This window comes from Anser cygnoides, chromosome 5 (genome assembly GCF_040182565.1).
Source record: "Anser cygnoides isolate HZ-2024a breed goose chromosome 5, Taihu_goose_T2T_genome, whole genome shotgun sequence".
In the NCBI taxonomy this organism is placed as follows: Eukaryota; Metazoa; Chordata; class Aves; order Anseriformes; family Anatidae; genus Anser; species Anser cygnoides.
The window spans coordinates 42,713,651-42,730,537 of record NC_089877.1 but is presented as its reverse complement, the minus strand read 5'-3'; the positions used below and the strand labels follow the sequence as shown (position 1 = coordinate 42,730,537).

At 58.0% G+C, this 16,887-nt stretch overlaps 1 protein-coding gene across 1 annotated transcript; it reads right to left on the bottom strand.

The window, feature by feature from the left end:
* Nucleotides 1–558: 558 nt before the first annotated feature.
* On the bottom strand, nucleotides 559–16,838 carry BATF (basic leucine zipper ATF-like transcription factor). The gene is made up of 5 exons (XM_066998129.1): nucleotides 9,354–16,838; nucleotides 9,071–9,151; nucleotides 5,796–6,112; nucleotides 4,054–4,158; nucleotides 559–1,179 (listed from the first exon to the last, which is right to left on the bottom strand). Exons 3-5 carry the CDS (start codon nucleotides 5,859–5,861, stop codon nucleotides 970–972), a joined length of 381 nt encoding a protein of 126 aa, XP_066854230.1. The 5' UTR covers nucleotides 5,862–6,112; nucleotides 9,071–9,151; nucleotides 9,354–16,838; the 3' UTR covers nucleotides 559–969.
* Nucleotides 16,839–16,887: the final 49 nt, after the last annotated feature.

Below are 16,887 nucleotides of genomic sequence, written 5' to 3'. Positions count from 1 at the left end.
ATGGCAGCTGATGCTCTTCAGCGAGGCCAGCAGACCCAATATTAGCAACAGGACCTGTGCTGGCAGGGGGGCTTCAGCCTTGTGCAGGGGCTGGGGCTGCTGGCCAGGCTGCTGGCCGGTGGGGGAGTGAGGTGCAGAGCCCGTCTGTGCGGACCGCTGGTGTTTCCACGAGGTCACCCCCAGCAGAGCCTCGCTGCTTTGCAGTGCAGGAGGTAGCCCGGCATCCTCCTGGGGAGGAAGAGCTGTGGCAAGGCAGGGGAAACAGCGCAGGCTGCAGCCGTGTGCCCCTTGGAGCAGGGCTCCTGCCAGGCCCTGCTTCCCCATCCACTCCTGCACAGCGTCACCGCCCCCCTCCATACTGCCGTGCTCCTTCCCGGCTGCGCTGCTTGTGCAGCCCACAGGCCACCCCACAGGCCCCTGCTCCTCGGAAATGGGACGGATGAGACGTCAGCAGACATGGGGCTGAACTCCACGCTCTCCCCTGCCACCGCCCCGATCCCACCGTGCCACGCAGGGCCTTCGGAGCGGCTCATCCTGTTTTGAGAAACAAAGCGCGAAGCATTTTCATTCTTTATTTTACAAAAATAAACCAGTTTTGCCCTGGTACTCTATGGCCCCCAACATTCCCCTCCGCCCCTGCTTCCGTTCCTCTGCCCGGAGCTCCCGCCGCCACACGCCGCAGCCAGCCGCTCGCACGGGGGCTGCCCGTGCCCACGCTCCCGCGGGGTCCCCAAGCAAGCACTGGGGAAGGGGTTGGTGCCCTTTTGCGAACGCTCCTCTTCCCAGGATCCAAGCTGGAAACTGCCCGAAGATGCCTCCTGGTGGCCCTGCCATTTCTGCATGGGGAACAAGTCTTGGACAAAGTCACTCAGAGTACACACTGTGAGAAGGGCCGTCTGTCTGTCTGTCCCTCTCCGGATGGAAAAGCGAGCCCCGCGAGGTTGCTTCTTGGCCGCCCCACCGGCTGGCTCAGTGCTGGAAGCGCGGGGAGCTGATGTGGGGCTGGTGGAAGGAGTGTGTGGCGTAAAGCACCTCTGGGGGCGGCGGCGGGGGCGACGCCAGGATGGAGCAGAGCGGTTCGTGGGAGCTCAGCACCGAGGTGAAGTGCTTCATCTCCTCCGTCAGTTGCCGGATCTCCCGGCGCAGGGCCGCGTTCTGCCTCTCCAGGTCTTCGCTCTCCTGGGGAGACAAAAATGGCGGGGCTTCCTCAGCTGCAGGCATGGGTGGGGATGGAGGGAGCAGGGAGGCCCTGGGGTGCAGTGTGGTACCCGGATATTGTGCGTGGGGGCTGTAGGAGCTGCCCCACATCAGGACACACGGCAGCATCACGAGCCGCAGCCCTCCCTGACCCCCCATCTCCTTGCAGGAGGTGCCCACCAGCACCCCACCAGCAGGACGGGAGCAGGCGGAGGAGGTGGCCGTGCCGGGGCTGGGGTCCCGCACCCGCACCTCTCGGCCCAGCAGTTTCCAAAATGACAAGTTTCCGGCAAATTCTGCCCCGAGCAGCGGCTGGGCAAACCCCCCTCCTCCAGCCGGCCGGGTGCGGGCGCGGGTGCAGGCGCGATGCTGGCGGCCCCGCCGCGCTCCCCGGCCCCGGCTTACGAGAAGTGACTGGGGTGTGCGCCCGCCCAGGCTTTCTCGCTCCCTCTCACGCACACGCACGCCGTCGTCCGCTTCCCGGGCCGCCCGGCCGGGGGGAGGGCGCGCTGAATAACCGCCGTCTTTAACCAGAAAACCACCTGCCACAGGAAACCTGTCATTGCCCTGGAAAGAAAAGACTCACTGCTTCCTGCTAGCAGCCGGGGAAACCAGCGGCCCGGCGGGGAGGAGGGGGAGACGCTTGAGTCAGAAGAAAAGAGAAACCGAGGCCTGAGAAGAACCGAAGTATTGCTGCTGTTAATGAGGATAACAACAAAGGGCCTAATGGTGATGCCCGGCCCTGCCTCGAGGAGCAAATCACAGCCTTCGCTACCCAGAGGCAGCCGGCTCCAAGCTGGAGCATCCCAGGCACCGGCAGCCGTGGGGCGGGCAGGACCAAAGGAGACAGGGAAGACTCAGTGTTGGGCTCCACAAATTCAACCAAAAGCAGGACCCAGGGCTCCGAGGCCCTGGAGAGCTGCACCCGGTCCCTGGCAAAGCAAAGCTGTTGCCCCTCCACCGTCATGCTGGCTTTTGGAGGTTCGTGCTCTCTATGCACAGGGTAAAACGCGGCTACGGCACCAAACGAGCATCTCTGGGACGTGACAAAACGCTTTGGAAATCATGACTGACGTCAAACGTGGGAGCTGACGGGAATCACCCGGGGGCCAGGAGCCCCAGCCTCCCGCTGACTCATTCCCCTCAAAACACAAGCTGGGAGCCCTGGGCAGGTGGAGATGCTGGCTCCTGCAGAACCAGCACAGCCCAGGCTCTTCCGGGCAGGACTGCACCAGAGAGGCACGGCCCACGGTGCTTCTGCAGTGGTGTCCCTGCCTCCCGCCCCTGGGGAAGGAAGGAGTCTGTGCTGTTGGTGGCATCTGAGCACCAGTTAGCTCATGACAAAGTGGTTTGTTGTCTGCCCTGAGAAGAGTGGCTCAGTTATTGGTACACAGCAAGTCAGGATTTTCCTGAGGGAAGACGAGCCCATATCCAGCTCTAGGATGGCCTTGGACAGAGCACCAGCCCCAAGGAAAGTGTCTCCCTCCATCCCTCTCAGGCACGGTCTCCCAGAGCCATCGCTGCTAACAGTCAGCCCAGAGCCGTGCCTGCTCTAGCATGACCAGCAGCTGCTCAGGAAAGAGTGAAATCTCAGCTGTAAACCCACCTGCGAGCATGGAGTGAGGGCACGATGTAAGGGGAAAGCTCAGGGCCAACTTCTCAAGAATCCATCCCGAAAATGGGGATTTGGGGAATACGAAGACTGCTAAGTCAAAGGATGTTTTTCTGAACACCAGCCTGACTGTCACATTTCAAGGGGCAGCCAAGCCCTGTGCAGGGACACAGACGGTCTCTGCCCACTGCAGGCTGCACGTTCTGCATCCTGCTCACCAACGGCCCAAAACGCACGGGATTGCACCTAGCAAAATGCAAAGCGCCCGGCCCTGTGCCCTGACACTGCCCGCGCACACACAGAGCAAGAAGTGGCCATCCCTCCCGAAATGCAGCCTCCTAATCCTTCACGCTGGGAACAGCCACCAGGGTTACCGTGGTGCCACAGGAGGAGAATAGGATAGTGGGGGTGAAACCGCAGCAGGGAAAATCCATGCCGTGCAAGAGGAACAGCCCCCAGGTACTGCACAGTGCTCAGATGTAGGAAGGGATGCAAGTCCTGCCATAGGGACATTTTAAATATTACAAAATGATTAATGTTTATTTATCTACGCGGTGTGGTGCCTCAGAAAACAGATCGGGGCAATGCCCGTTCAGCTCTGCACTGCACCTTCCTCCATACCAAGGGACACAAAGTGCCACCGTCTCAGAAGGGCGTCCCTGTGCACCATGGCATTGCTGTGTGGGTGATGGCATGAAGCACAAACGCAGTGAGCGCCAGCCCGGGTGAGCCCAAACGTTTGAAGAGCTTCTGGCTGAGCCAGTCAGGAGAGGTTTGGAGAGGAAATTGGTAATGTCAGACTGAGAGATCGGTCTTGTTATTGATACTAAACCGCCTGCTAAACTGAGGGCTTCAGCGGCAATCCCCCTTTCTGACGGGTGGTGACGACAGGACCTGCCAGGCATGAATCCTGGCAGCAGACCTGTGTCTGCCAGAGAGGACACCCATGGGGATGGGGGGAACGGTACCAGTGACACAGGACGAGTCACTGTGACATCGGGTGGATGAACGGGAGGATTTCGCTCTGGACCTGCTGAAGGAGGACTGTGCCCGGGCATCTGGGGGGAGAAAACCTGCCCGCGCTGGGGCTGTGTGCTCTCAGCGATGGCGCTGCCGCCAACATCCTGCCCTGGCCCCCTGTTCCTGCCCGCGCTGAGCACTTCTCTAAGTCCCCAGGGTGAAAGCACGTTGTGCCCGGTGTGAGCCCTCAGCGCCGGGGACGGGGAAGGACAGGGAGCGCTCACCAAGTGCAGTGTGTCTGCTTTCTGGGTCTGCCGCAGGCGGCTCTTCTGGGCAGCTATGCGGTTCTTCTCCCTCCTCTGGACTTTCCTCATGTCATCAGAAGAGTCCTAGGGAAACACGAGGCATGGGAATGAGTGCGACATTCTCTCCCCGCTCCTGCTGGGCAGGAGGAGGGGAAGGGGACACAGCAGGTAACGTTGTTGAAGCACAGGACATGGGACACATCCCTTTAGCAGCTAAAGCCCTGCCCCAGGGACATGTGAAGCTCTTGGCATCCCAGATGCCAGGAGGGGCAAAGCTGATCCCCTAAACTTCCTGGCACAGCTGTTTGATGACCACTGTCCCTTCAACCAAGACACTGGCCTGGGATGTGGCTTGAGGGACCTCTCTCCAGAAGAGAGACAATTTGAATTCCTTGCCCAGAAAACCTTTTTGTTCCCCGCCTCCCTGCAGGGATATGGCACTGCAGTCCTTCCAGCTCTTGGCTAAAGCATCTTTCCAGATTCAGCCTGTGCTTTCCTCCTTCCATCCCTGCAGGTCCCAACCCCTCTCCATCACCCTTCTCCCTCAGCCTTTACTTTAAGGGTTTTGCAGACCCTTACGGCGTGGCGCGGCTCCCTAAGACACTGCATGTTTAACTAGGCAGGCTCCAAGCTTTTGCCTTTTCCCCAGCTCTCCTTCGCTCCAGCTCTCCTGTCTCTGTGCTTGCTCTTTTCTGCAGCCCCTCGGCAGCAATGCCTGCAGCGCTTCCAAGCCCCTCGGGCAGAGGGGAGCTGGGTTTCCCGGCGCCAGGTCACGAGCTCCGTGCAGCAGCCCTTCTCTGCTCAGATCTGGTCCTGCTGCTGCCTTCTGACAGTTAAAACCGTCATACAGACTCTTTCATCTTCTATTTTCATATGGTACTGCCTCTTTTGTGGACTCTCTAACATTCACATCACTGCTCCCCCACAGGACTACGAAACTCAGCCACAAAATTTATCTTCCCAGCCCATCAGTCTGTCCACATCCTCTCCCCCCCTCCACCCCGCCCAAGATCTTTTCTCTTCTTTGAACTTAACCGTTTTATCCTTGCCTTCATTGCCCTGCCAGCTCCTCAGCTGCAGCAGCTCCCAAGTCCTGCACCAAGCCCGGTCCCTAGCCCTTAGCAGCCTCTGTGCTCCATCGCCTTCTCCACCAGGAGGCATCCCCATCGCGGGCTGCAAGCCCCAAAGCACCTGCCCTGATCATCCCTGAGATTCCTGAGCAAAGTCTTGGGTAGGTGCTGGTGGTGTCAGCCCTAGGCAGATGGCAAACGATCGCTATAATAAAGCTGAGCCAGAAAAGGCGATGGAAGTTCTGTTAGCAGCGGGGCTTTGCCCGGTCCCTGAGCGCTGTGCGGGGCAGGGGGAAGCAGGCAGGTCCCCCAGTGCCACCTGCTCCAGCGAGGCCAGACTCCCCAGAGCACCAGCACCCTGCTCACCGCCTCCCGCCCAGCACCCAGCACAGGGCCCACGGTGCCCAGGGGTCCCAGCACCCCCTCGTCTTGTCCTTGGCCCAGCCCCAGCTCTCGGGGCTCCCTCTCCGCTCGGCGGGCACTGCTCCCGGCTCAGCCCCGCATCCCGCTCTCCCCGCCGCCGTTCCTAGAAAGCCCCACCACAGCTCACGGTGCAGATGCCGGGGCTGGTACACTTCCTCCCGGCCACCCAGGGCCACCTGCCCTCCCTGGAGGCCAGCAGGGGAGAGCTGGGGAAGGCTCCCTGCTTACCTGCTTGCTGGGAGGGGGAGACTGGCTGGAGCTGCTGGAGTCGCTGCTGTCGGAGCTGTGGGGCATGGCTCCCGTCTCTGGCTCCCAGGGCCTCTTCAGCTTCCTTTATGCTCACGGTGTGCCCGGCTTCTCTCTTTCCCCCTTGCTTTGTCCCCTGTCCTCCTCTGCCTGCCCTGGGATGCTCGCTGGCCTCCCTGTGCGAGCCCGTCCCGGAGGCACGCTGTCCTCCTGCCCCGCGCTCTGCTACTTTCTCTGCTCTCCGCTCAGAGCTCTGCACCTTCCCTTTAGGTCTCAGGCCTCCTGTGGTTTCTCAGAACCTAGGGGATGTAAGCTGAAAGTCACGTGGCCGGAAACTTTAAGGCGAAGAAGAAAAGTTACAGAAGAAGAAGAAGAAGAAAAAAAAAAAGCAGAAAAAAAAAAGCACATCTGGGAAAAACGAGCTTCAAAATAGCCTGAAAAACCCCCGAAAAACACCTTCAAGCGGTAGAAAAACAGCGAGATGGGTTTTCTCCGAGACAAACAGCAGAGATGTAAAGGGAAGAAAAGCCCCGGCCCTGGCTGGGAAAGTGGGACCCTCAAAGGAGGGCAGCGCGGAGGAGGTGGTGCCGGGAGCCCCAGAAACTCCAGGGGCAGGAGGAACAGTGCGCCCCGGCTGGTCCAGCGCCACCCCAGCCCCTTCGGGAAGTCCCTGGGCAGCCTTCCCCATCCTGCAGCCCACCCGCCCCGTCCCACCACCCCCAGCATGTCCCAGGAGGAGACCAGCACCCTCAGCAGGCACCAGTGGCTTGTGTGTGCGCGGTGATCAAGGCCCACCTAAGAAGAAAGGCTTGGGATGGAAGAACGTTTGGGCCGTTTTTGGGAGGAGTGTAACGGCCCTGTGGGGCCAGCAGCTAAGCCTGAGACATAATTCTCACTCCACACCTCAGTATGAGCATGCCCGTACTCCACGAGCCTGTCGTGTACGGGTCTGGTTCCCTCCTGTCCTCCTCTAGCCCCCTCTATCACAGCAGGCAGCGCAAGGCGGACAGGACTATGGGAAGACGGAAACACGCTGCGGGCACTCAGCCTGGGGCACGGCCCCTTATTTCTCCCCTGGTCTGTAACGGCGGTAACTCGCCGCTGCGGAAAGCAGCGATTCCCAGTTCCCACTTACTGGTGTTTCAGTTGAGTTCCTCCCACTTTCTGACCAGGAATGCTACAGCCCAAACTGCTGCCCAGCCCGCTGCTGTGCCTCCAGCCCCAGCAGCCCACAGTTTAGAAGCACAGAGTGGTTTGGGTTGGGAGGGACCTTAAAGCCCATCCAGTTCCAACCCCCTGCCATGGGCAGGGACACCTCCCACCAGACCAGGTTGCCCAAGGCCCCATCCAGCCTGGCCTTGAGCTCCTCCAGGGATGGGGCAGCCGCAGCTGCTGTGGGCAGCCTGTGCCAGTGCCTCACCACCCTCAGTGGTTCGGGGAAGCCACCTGGCCTAGCTCCAGGGGCACAACCGCTCGGCTTTAGCTATGCCCATGTCCTGCTTCAGAAACGCCCTGTGGCACCGATGCACTACCCTTGGCCCTATTACCTGAACAACTCACAGCCCCGAAGGATTTTTCTCTCAGTGTGCTTCAGGGAAATGCTGGGATCCACCCCCCCAGGTGCAGAGGCACAGCCCCTGCTTGCAAACGTGGGCTTTGCTTGCCCAGCAGGACCCCGCTCCCTGCCGTGCTGCCTCTCCCAGAGCTCCTCAGAGCCCAGGAGCGGGGCAACGCAGGGTGCTGGTGAGAAGAGGGGTGAGCGGGGCAGTGAATTCGGGGCTGCCAAGCTGCTGGCTGGCAGCTGAACCATTGAACCATCCATCTGCTCGCTGCATCGCTACACTTCCTCTGAACCCTGCAACCCCACACGGCGCTTCCTTTCCAGGAAGCAGACCGTTGGATTCCCGCTGTCCCGAGGAAACCCATGCTCCTCCCGCGCCGAGCAGACCTCACGGACTGCCTCGGCTCCCAGCCACCACCGCTCGGGCATCAGCGGCTTCTTCGAGCCCTCCTCAAGGGCTCTACAAGCTGTTGTTGCTCAGGGCAGGATGGAGGGAGCTCCTTCCTCGAGGAGAAATGTCCTTGTTCCATCGTTGGGCAAATAAGCTTAATCCCCTCCTCTGGCATCTAGCAGTCCCAGCGGCAGAGAGGTGACAGCAGGCAGCGTCAGCAGGACACGGCCCCGGGAAGCTGGGTGTCCAGGTGGGCAGCCTGCACAAAGCTGGCCCCGACTGTTCTGCAGGGAAAGCCTGTTTGATCCGCAAGAGGAAGGTCTGGAGCTGTGCCACAGCCCGCTCTTAGCTGGGCTTTTATGGACAGCCTGGGGCTGATGGAGAAATCCCAGCTGATAGCCTGCTCTCCCAGCCCAGGCTCTGCCCTGCTGGTGGGGGCGGCTCAGGAGCCAGAGTCCTAATCCCCGAGCCTCATTTAGGCGACTAAATGTACACTGTGAATAGCATCCCCTGACTTTCTCTCTGGGATCATTGAGGTTTCTTGATCGTAATCGCAGCAGCTGTGAAATCATTATCAGCAGCACTGGAAAAGCTTATAAGGGTTAGGTCACTGCCGTGGCAGCAGATCTACAGAGCAGGGATAATTCTCAGAGGAGTTTAGGGGAAGGGAAGGGCCACCCAGTTCTGCATCGGTCCCTTGTGAACAGCAGCGGACCCTGCCGAAGGGATCCCAAGGGATCTCAGGGTGTGCAGGCGATGCCAGGCCAGAGTGCACGACCTCGAATGCCGGAGAAATGGTTTGGCAGCAGCAAGGTGCAGTTCAGCAAGAACAAATGCAAATGCAAAGTGACACGAGGTGTATGTAGAAGAACTGGGGAATAACCGGCCAGGCAGCAGAATGGCAGGGAAATATCCGGGGGTTGCAGAGCGTCACAGATCGCATCTGGGGGTGCAGGATGCGAGGGGGCGACGGCTCCTCCCAAGCCCTGGAGCAGAAAAGCCCAGAGGAAAACAATACAAGGGGTGAACACACCGAAATCCTGTGCTAAGAGGAAGGAGTGAAGACGTTGGGTCTGTTTAGCCTAGAAAAGAGAAGTCTTGGGGGCGGGCAGGGGGCGGGGGAGGAAGGAGCCGTCTTTGATATGTTGTAATGGAAAGAGTGGTCAGCTGTTTTCTGTGCAGCCACACCGGGCTTCAACAGCAGCGAGGAAGATTCAGGTCAGAGGTTTGAAACAGGTTAGGGTTGGGAAGGGCTGTTCAGGAAAGTTATTCTGTCCCCTTTGCGTGAAGTAGCAAGGAACAAACCTCTGTCAGAAAGGGTCCAGGTTTAATCCTGCCTCTGTACGATGGGCTAGAGAGACATTTCCAGAGTTTAAATAAGGAGACCTATTAAAAATAATAATAATAAAGCTGGTAAGAGAGCAGAATCAGCCCTTAACTGCAGCCAGTCCCTGCATCCTGCCTGTGCACACAGGAGAGAAAGCTGCAGCTGCAGCTTCCCCATAAACCTACCGCTCCAGCCCTCCCACCTGCTGCAGGCTTCAGCAGCAGCATTCAAACTGCATCTCACCTCGTCCCTCTCACTCACCTTTTTTGCATGAACATTTAGTGAATAGTGCTATTTAAAAATCCAGCCTAAAGAAGCTGTCAACTTCAGCCTCCTGTAAACCACCGAGGTTGCTTCTGCTTCGTGTGTAACATTTTATGCAAATACTTTCTCACAATATTTGGACAATCGCAACAATTTGCATATCATTCCCCATACGAGCTCAAAGACTCTTGTGTGGGATACAGTACTGATAAGAGATGAGGAGCGAATGGTGGTGCTGAATGAAGTCCTTGCTCTTCTAGCAGACAAGATCCTGCTGCATCCCCTTCTGGTAGCACACATTGGTCCTCTGTGCACCATGGGAGGCTTCCGCAGCTGGCAGGAAAGCTTCTCTCCATCCCCGGGGCTTTTTATATCATGCTGGGCTCCACAACTGCATGATCCACAAAGGTTCCTTCCCTGGCATTGCTACATTACCTTTATCACTGTCCTGTGGTCAGATCCTGCTTCAGCATCCTGCTTTTCGCTTTCTCCGCAGACCCCTTCTAGGGTCCATCACTCCAGCATCTGAGTGCCTCAGCACTGTGAGTGAAGTTGTTTTCTCAGCCACCTTTCCAGGTGAGGGGGTAGAGCTATCCCTGTTTCACCACTGTGAAACACAAGACAAAGAGGGATTTAGGTCATTAGTACTCTTTAATTTTAGACACACAGTTTTAACCAACTAGAATCTAATTCTTCAGTGTTTTGGGCTTTATACAGTAATTCATTTAACCAACCCCCAGCTCCCAATGTCTGCGACTGCAGGTGCAACCTTTTAGCTCTTCTGTAACCCAGACCTGGCAAATGAGGAACAAGTGGCTGCTCCTGTGAAAGACTTGCTTGTGCAGCTCACCGAGTTACTCTGAGGCAGACGCGGCTCTCCAGGGAGGCACTAAGGGCCTGCCCAGGAAACCTTCTTTCTTTCCGCAGGCCCTTGCTTTCTTGCCTGGTAGCAGCTTTCCGGCCCTGGTAAGAAAGGAGGCAGCCCAGTGGGCCAGCTCTTCGTTCCCTCCGGCTGCGGTCCAGCCTGGGTGATGAAGAGGTGGCCATCCAAGGCAAAAAGCAGGAGGTGATCGTATGTGCAAGATATCTGACACTAGGTTGCCCAGGCAAAGCCATTTCTGGCAATTTCTAGCTCCTCAGTACTCATCTATGCCACTTTCATGATTATTATTTTTTTAAACGTCATTAGTACTCTTCTGGTGTGTCACTGTCTATGTGTCAAAAGGAGCAAACCATAGAAAGAAAACTCCGAATGTGTTCCCTAGTGGAGAGGGGAATGCCGCTGGCAGAGCCTCAGGCTCAAGATAGAGATAATTGGTGTTCGCCCCAGGCTGCTGAGGGGGTCAGCCACAGTCTGCCATCCTGTACATACCATCGGGTTGGGTAATTAATTGAGCAACCTCTAATCAGTTCCTGGCAAGGACTTGCTCAGGAGCAAGCTCAGGTGTACGCGTACCCGACTCTCCAGGTCTGCAGATCCCAAACCCTGGCAGAGTGCTGACAAAACAAGGCTGAACATTCTCCCGTGGCCTCCTTCACAGGCCCTGGTCCATTTCTGGCCAGGAACGGGCCTGACTGCCCAGCCTGGCTGGATGAGCGTGCCCTGGGGGCTCCGAAAGGCCTCACGTGCAGACGCCGCTGGTAGAGCAGGGCTTCTCTGCTTCCGCCGCGCGGGGCCGAGCCCACCGGCAGAACTATCCAAGCGCATGGACGCGGCGTGCGCGGGGCCGCAGATGTTGTCTGACGGTTTGACTCATCTCGGTGGCAGTCTCGTTTGGCGATGATGGGGAAGGCCCAAAGAGGAAGGGCAGTGACCCGTTTAACCAGAATGGCTGATCCACCCATGGGCACGCTTACCGGTGCTGGCAGGGGGCCGCAGCCCCAGCTTCCTTCGTGCGTTTCCAGGCCACGCGAGGCCAGCAGGCCTTCCCCACCGCCGTGGCAGCAGGACCTCAACTTGGACCTGTGCTGGTGCTACAGCACGTCCAGCCACAGAGACCAAATAGCCAATGTTTTGCTCCCGTGGGATGGCTGCAACCTAAGGGGTGTCTGCTGCTGCCATGCCCCGTGGTGTGGGGGCAGAGGGGTGAATGCATTGCTCATCTCCCAAATTAATGCATAGCTCTTGAGTGTATTACTTGGCTGCTGCATGACTCTGTTTGGAGAAAAGCGTTCGTCAGCGCAACCCGTCACCATAAGATATGTCCAGCCCTCCCAAGGACTGGGCTCAGCTTCCCTAGGGCATGTCCCTGCAGATAGACTCAAGCCACCCCTCTCAGCAGAGGCTGATGAAATGGCACAACTGCTCATAGCCTGCTCCCGTCCCAACAGCAGCTGCTCTGCTTTTGGCTTAGGGGCCGGATACGCCACTTCTCCCTTTCTGCCCCCATTTCTCAGGGCCTCGTCCCCAGCAGTGCCTGGGAGGTGGGACGAGGGAGTGGGGCCGCAGCCTCAGCCCTGCCTGCAGTGGTGTCATGAGTCCCTGGCACGAGGGGCCCTTGATGCCCCCAACAACCCCAACTGTGGCCTCAAAGAGGGGACAGGAAAAGGCAGAACCCCCTGAATCCCAAAGCCATGTCATTCCAAGAGCCATGCCATTTTCCAATTTTTTTTAGTCAAAGCCTTTGACCTGAGCTGTGGGCATCCTTGTTTTCCACGAGCACGTTATCCTTCGTGAGCCCTCTGCAATGGCTGGCCGGCAGGCACCTTGTCCACCTGTGCAAAGCAGTTCGTTGCTCTGTAAGAAGCGTGTCAGTTTGCCAGCTTGAAATGAGTTGTCTTTCCATTTCTTTGAACATCTTGTGAGGGGGTGAACAGAGGAACAGACTTATCTCTAAGCCAGGCATTGCTCTGTACATCTCTATCACACGGCATTTCACTAGTTTCCACTCTAAACTGCTGGGACTTTTAGTCTCCGCATAGGGAAATTTCCCTACACCCCTGATTTAGGTCAGCACCCATCTTTGGAGGTCTCCCGTTTTCGCAGCAGGGCAACCAGAAGCAAACGCAGCACCCGAGGCGAGGTGTCCCACAGCCATCTACACTAGCATTATAAAATGGCAGATGTGCTCTTCCATCCCGTTCTTCAGGTACCTTTCCTCTTTCCCCACTGCCGTGCAGCTGGGTGGGCATCCACTGAATTTGGAGCACAGCCTGGCATCCTTTCATGCTGTCACTGAGCTACAAGCCACCAGTCCCCAGCCACGGAGCAGCCCCAGCACGTGGAGGCCTTTGGGCAGAGAGATGTGCCCGTGGTGCATCCCAGGTGGCCAGGCCCAGCATGGTAGTACCCAGTGCTGCTCCTAAAGTCCCATGCACATCAGCCAGCGAGCTGGCAGTGTGGCTTGAAGCCACATTTAACCCACATTTAAACCACTGCTGCAGAACTTGGCACCTTGGCTCATTCAGACACATGCAACAGCTGTGGGCTAGAAGTGATGCACGCTTTGGGTCACTTCGGTAACAGGGAAGGCCTTCACCGAAGAAGAGGGATGCCTCACTCTGTAGGTGACTACGTAATCATGTCAGCGACTCTGCCTGGCACCCACAGGGCTTGCCTGTGTTGCAGGACCCATCATCCACACACTGCGAGGCACCCGCTGATGCCCACAGACTCGCTCCTGCACAAGCTCGCTGGCCTACAGCATTCAACAGCACCTCACAGCGAGATGTCGGCAGCAACCAGGCAGCTGGCGTTAGCCTGCCCAGAGGCTCCACCAGCTCTGGGAGCCCACGGGCCTGCGCCAAAGCCTCGCTGCCCCTGGCCTCACCTGCTCCAGCAGATTTCCAGCGGATCTGCCTGGCCTGGGAGGTGCTGCTGGAATTGGGGTGCTGGCGGAGCAGCCACAGGAACTGCAGCGTCAGGAGTCAGGACTTCCCCTGACAGCGCCACAGATGACAACTCAGCAAGTTCATTCTGCAGAAACTAGATAACATCAGCGCAAGGTGGTGGTTACTGGCAAAGGATCCGTTCCTGAAGCTTCATCTGAGACGTGACAGGCGGCAGCGAAACCTCGCTGTCACACAGACACAAAGTGTGCTTTTGCTTCGAGCCACGCAGGCTTCTGGAAGCAGCGCCTGGCTGGTACATCATGGGTGCTCCCTCTCGTGGGGCTGGGACTGTCCCCTTGCTCCTGGAGAAGCCAGAGACGGAGAAACAAACAAACGCCCAGAGGCAGTGGAGAGCCAGGCGGTATTTCCAGGCCTGGGGAAGCAGCAGGAGGGTTTTCTCATTGCTCTGCAGCCATCCTGGTGGCACTTGAGCCTTTCCCGGCTGCTGGCCCTGGTGCCAGCCATGGGCTGCGCTGGTGCCACGCAGAGCACGCTGGCACCCCTGATCATGAAAGCAGTTTCCATGGCTCTTGGTAAATATCAAGGCTGGGGATTTTCAGGGGTTGTTTTCCAGCAAGATGAATAGAAGAGCCAATAGAGAGAAAGATAAGTGAATACCTGCTGGCCTTGGCTCATAATGAAACGAGAGTGGCAGGTCACTGGCAAAGGTCAGCTGATAACATGTACCGCATGTCACAGAATCACCCTCAGGTCCTGCCAAGATGGGCAGAGGAGGTGAGTTTTTCAAACACAGGATGAGAGCGATGCTATCAAAAACTGCAAAGTAATGGCCTGCGAGCCTGCTCTGCCCAAGGGGCGCTGGTGGGGCGGATGCCCTTGGTGGGAGAGAGCCCTGCAGGCACGGGTGCCAGGGCAGGGGATGGGGAGAGGGCGAGAGGAGGAGGAAGGGGAGGGAGCCATGAGCAAGCTTTGGACTGCTCGACTGTCCTGGGATGGTTGCAAGAGGGAGGGGTGAGGAGCTGGTGGGCTTGCAATACTGGGGAAACTGGGGTTCTGCTGCCCAAGAGAAGAAGGGAGGCAGGCAGACGGTGCGAAGCACTCACACCGACCCCCAGCCCATCACCCCAGCACTGCCTCAGGCCTGATGCGCTGGGTCAGAGCAGCACTCACCTTCCCCTTTGGGCAGGGGGAAGAGGCGAGAGAGGCTTTGCCGTGGGGCACCAGGGAGACGGAGGCAGGAAACGTGGTCGGGCTCATCCACCTGGGCTTCAGACAAAATCTGGGGTCGGGCCCTGGGGACAGCTCCTGCTTGCACTGGGCAAGGTGGGCCCACTCGCAGCCTGGCCGAGGCCCCCCAGGAGCAGGAGGTGTGCGGCGCTGTGGCCGTGCAGCTCCTCCTGCTGGTGGCAGCGCCCGAGAGGCCACCAGGAGGGAGGCCCATGGCCTCTGGCAGCGCTGGCTCAGGGCCCTGGGTGCCATCCGCCCTGCAAGTGGGAGGATGGGTGGCCTTTGAGACGTGGCCTTTGTGTTTTCTAAGTAAGTCCCACATCATCGGCCTTTGTGCGAAGAGCGCCGTGGGACACAGGTGGGAGGACATCGCCACCGTTTTGCCTTGGGTTCAGGAGCACCACGCTGGTACGGAGCCACTGGTGAGAGTGCTGGGCTCCTCCGAGGTGCAGTCACAGATGGGGCTGCATGTGCATCCCTGGTGGTCTCTGTTCCTAATGAGGGAAAGGTGACAAGAAAAAACATAAATAATTCAAGCTGTGCCCCCAAAGAGCTGATGCAGGACTGCAGAGCCCCGTGCAGCAGCCACTCATCTCACCTCCTTGTGGTGTGACAGGGATTCTGCCCAAATTTCTTTGACTCCATTCAGTCCCTTAGCTGTCGGCAGCCTCCACGGCCCCTCTGAGGGGGTGGCTTCTCCCTGTGCCCCCTGGCATGGCCGAGCTGTCAGCAGCATCCAGAGCCCCACCGCCAGCTCCAGGATCCACCACTACGCTGCTGCTGCCTTTGCTGGCTGCTTTCGGTGTGCTTGGTTTCAAAGGGCATCTTACATTTCTCTTTGAAGCCAGCTGTTTTCATAGCAGGAAGTTTTACTGCAGCGTAGCTGTTTGCCAGAGGAGGGCCATTGCCTGCACCCACGGCACTGCCAGGGCTGCTGAAGGTGTGTGGCGGGTGGGTGAGCGTCACGGCAGGTCTCCACGTGAGGATGAGCACACGGGCTGTCCAGGAGAGCAAAAAGCATGAGGTGCCTGTGGCTGGACCATCCGATGCCCCACTGACCAGCAAAGAGGAAACTGATACTTGCAGGGGTCTGGAAATTCCTTACCTTGTACACTCTGCAGAGGGAAATAAAGTCCCAAAGAGAGAAGCAGGCCCAGGAAGTGCTCTGCATCCTTTCGGCAGAGCTCGATGGGAAGCGTCACATTCCTCAGAATTATCCAGACTGGCTCCAGACAGCAGCAAGAAGTGGGTCAGGTCGGAGCCACCACGGCAGGGCAGCAGGAAGCAGGGAAGGAAAGCTGTCCGGCTGCCGAGGGCTGCACAGCAGGCGGCGGGAGCCAGGCCCCACACTGCTTTTCTTCACCAGCTTTGTTTCAGATCCCTTCCCTGCACAGCCCTCTAGCACACCTCTGCCAACAAATCCTCCCATGGCAATAATTTGGCTGTGACAGATCCAACATATTTTACACTAAATAAGGCAGCTGGCAGCATTCTGGGAGGTCCCAAAGACAGAAGTTATAGAAAGGGAGGGGAAATCCAGGAAGACAGTGTGGGACAGGCAGAAGACCAATGTAATATATCACTGGAGGCTAGGGGATAGAAGAGGAGCCTGCAGAGATAAACACGCATTTGAGAAGCAGCCATGCTCAGGGAAGACCTCCTCCCATGCTATTACCACATTTAGGGCAAACTCATCCTGTCCCCACCACCACGTCAGTGCTACTGGCTGGAATGTGCATCTGTACCAGATGCTGAAAGCTTCTTTCACTCACAGTTCGCATCAAAGTCACTTCATCCGCACTGGGTATGACACCAGGCTGGGAGATGACTGGGTTCACCACTGCCCCATGAGACATGTGAGACACCACAGCCCAGCGGTGTCCCTTGTGTGAGACGGGGCCTGCCTACCCCACACTGAGGTACCTTCCCGCTGCCTGTGGATGTAAGGCTCAGAAACACACCAATGTAGGGACAGGGCTTGGTTATACACATGGGGATGTCCTTTCAATCCCAGCATCCCCTTTAGTCCTAGCACCTCAACATTGCCCAGCTGAGTACCTTCTGAACCTGCACATCCCTGTGCCTGGCACTGGCTGATGCCCAGGGCAGGGGTCGCCTTTCCCAGAACATCAGTCAGGGGCAGGGCTGGGACCCAGAGGAGGCCCAGTGGTCTTATACCTCCTTCCATGAAAGGGATCACCACCACCGTGACATTGCAACAGCTCCCCTACCTTTTGTCTTCCTTCCAAGGAGTTCAAGCTGCTGCACTCCTGCTGAATCCAGAAGGAAAAGGCAAGGTGACCTCCCGTGTCTCACACCTCCGTGCTTTCAGCCAGCGAGTCGTGCCCTGCCTGCCCTGTTAGGTGCAGCTTCCTGATTGACAACGCTCAGAGCCACCTCCAAGGCTCTCAGCTTCCCCAAGATGAACTCCTCTACTAACACAGAGAGGCAGCAAGACGGTCCTGGAACCATCTTCCCAGTCCTGGTCAGCCAGAGGACATGCAGCACAGCC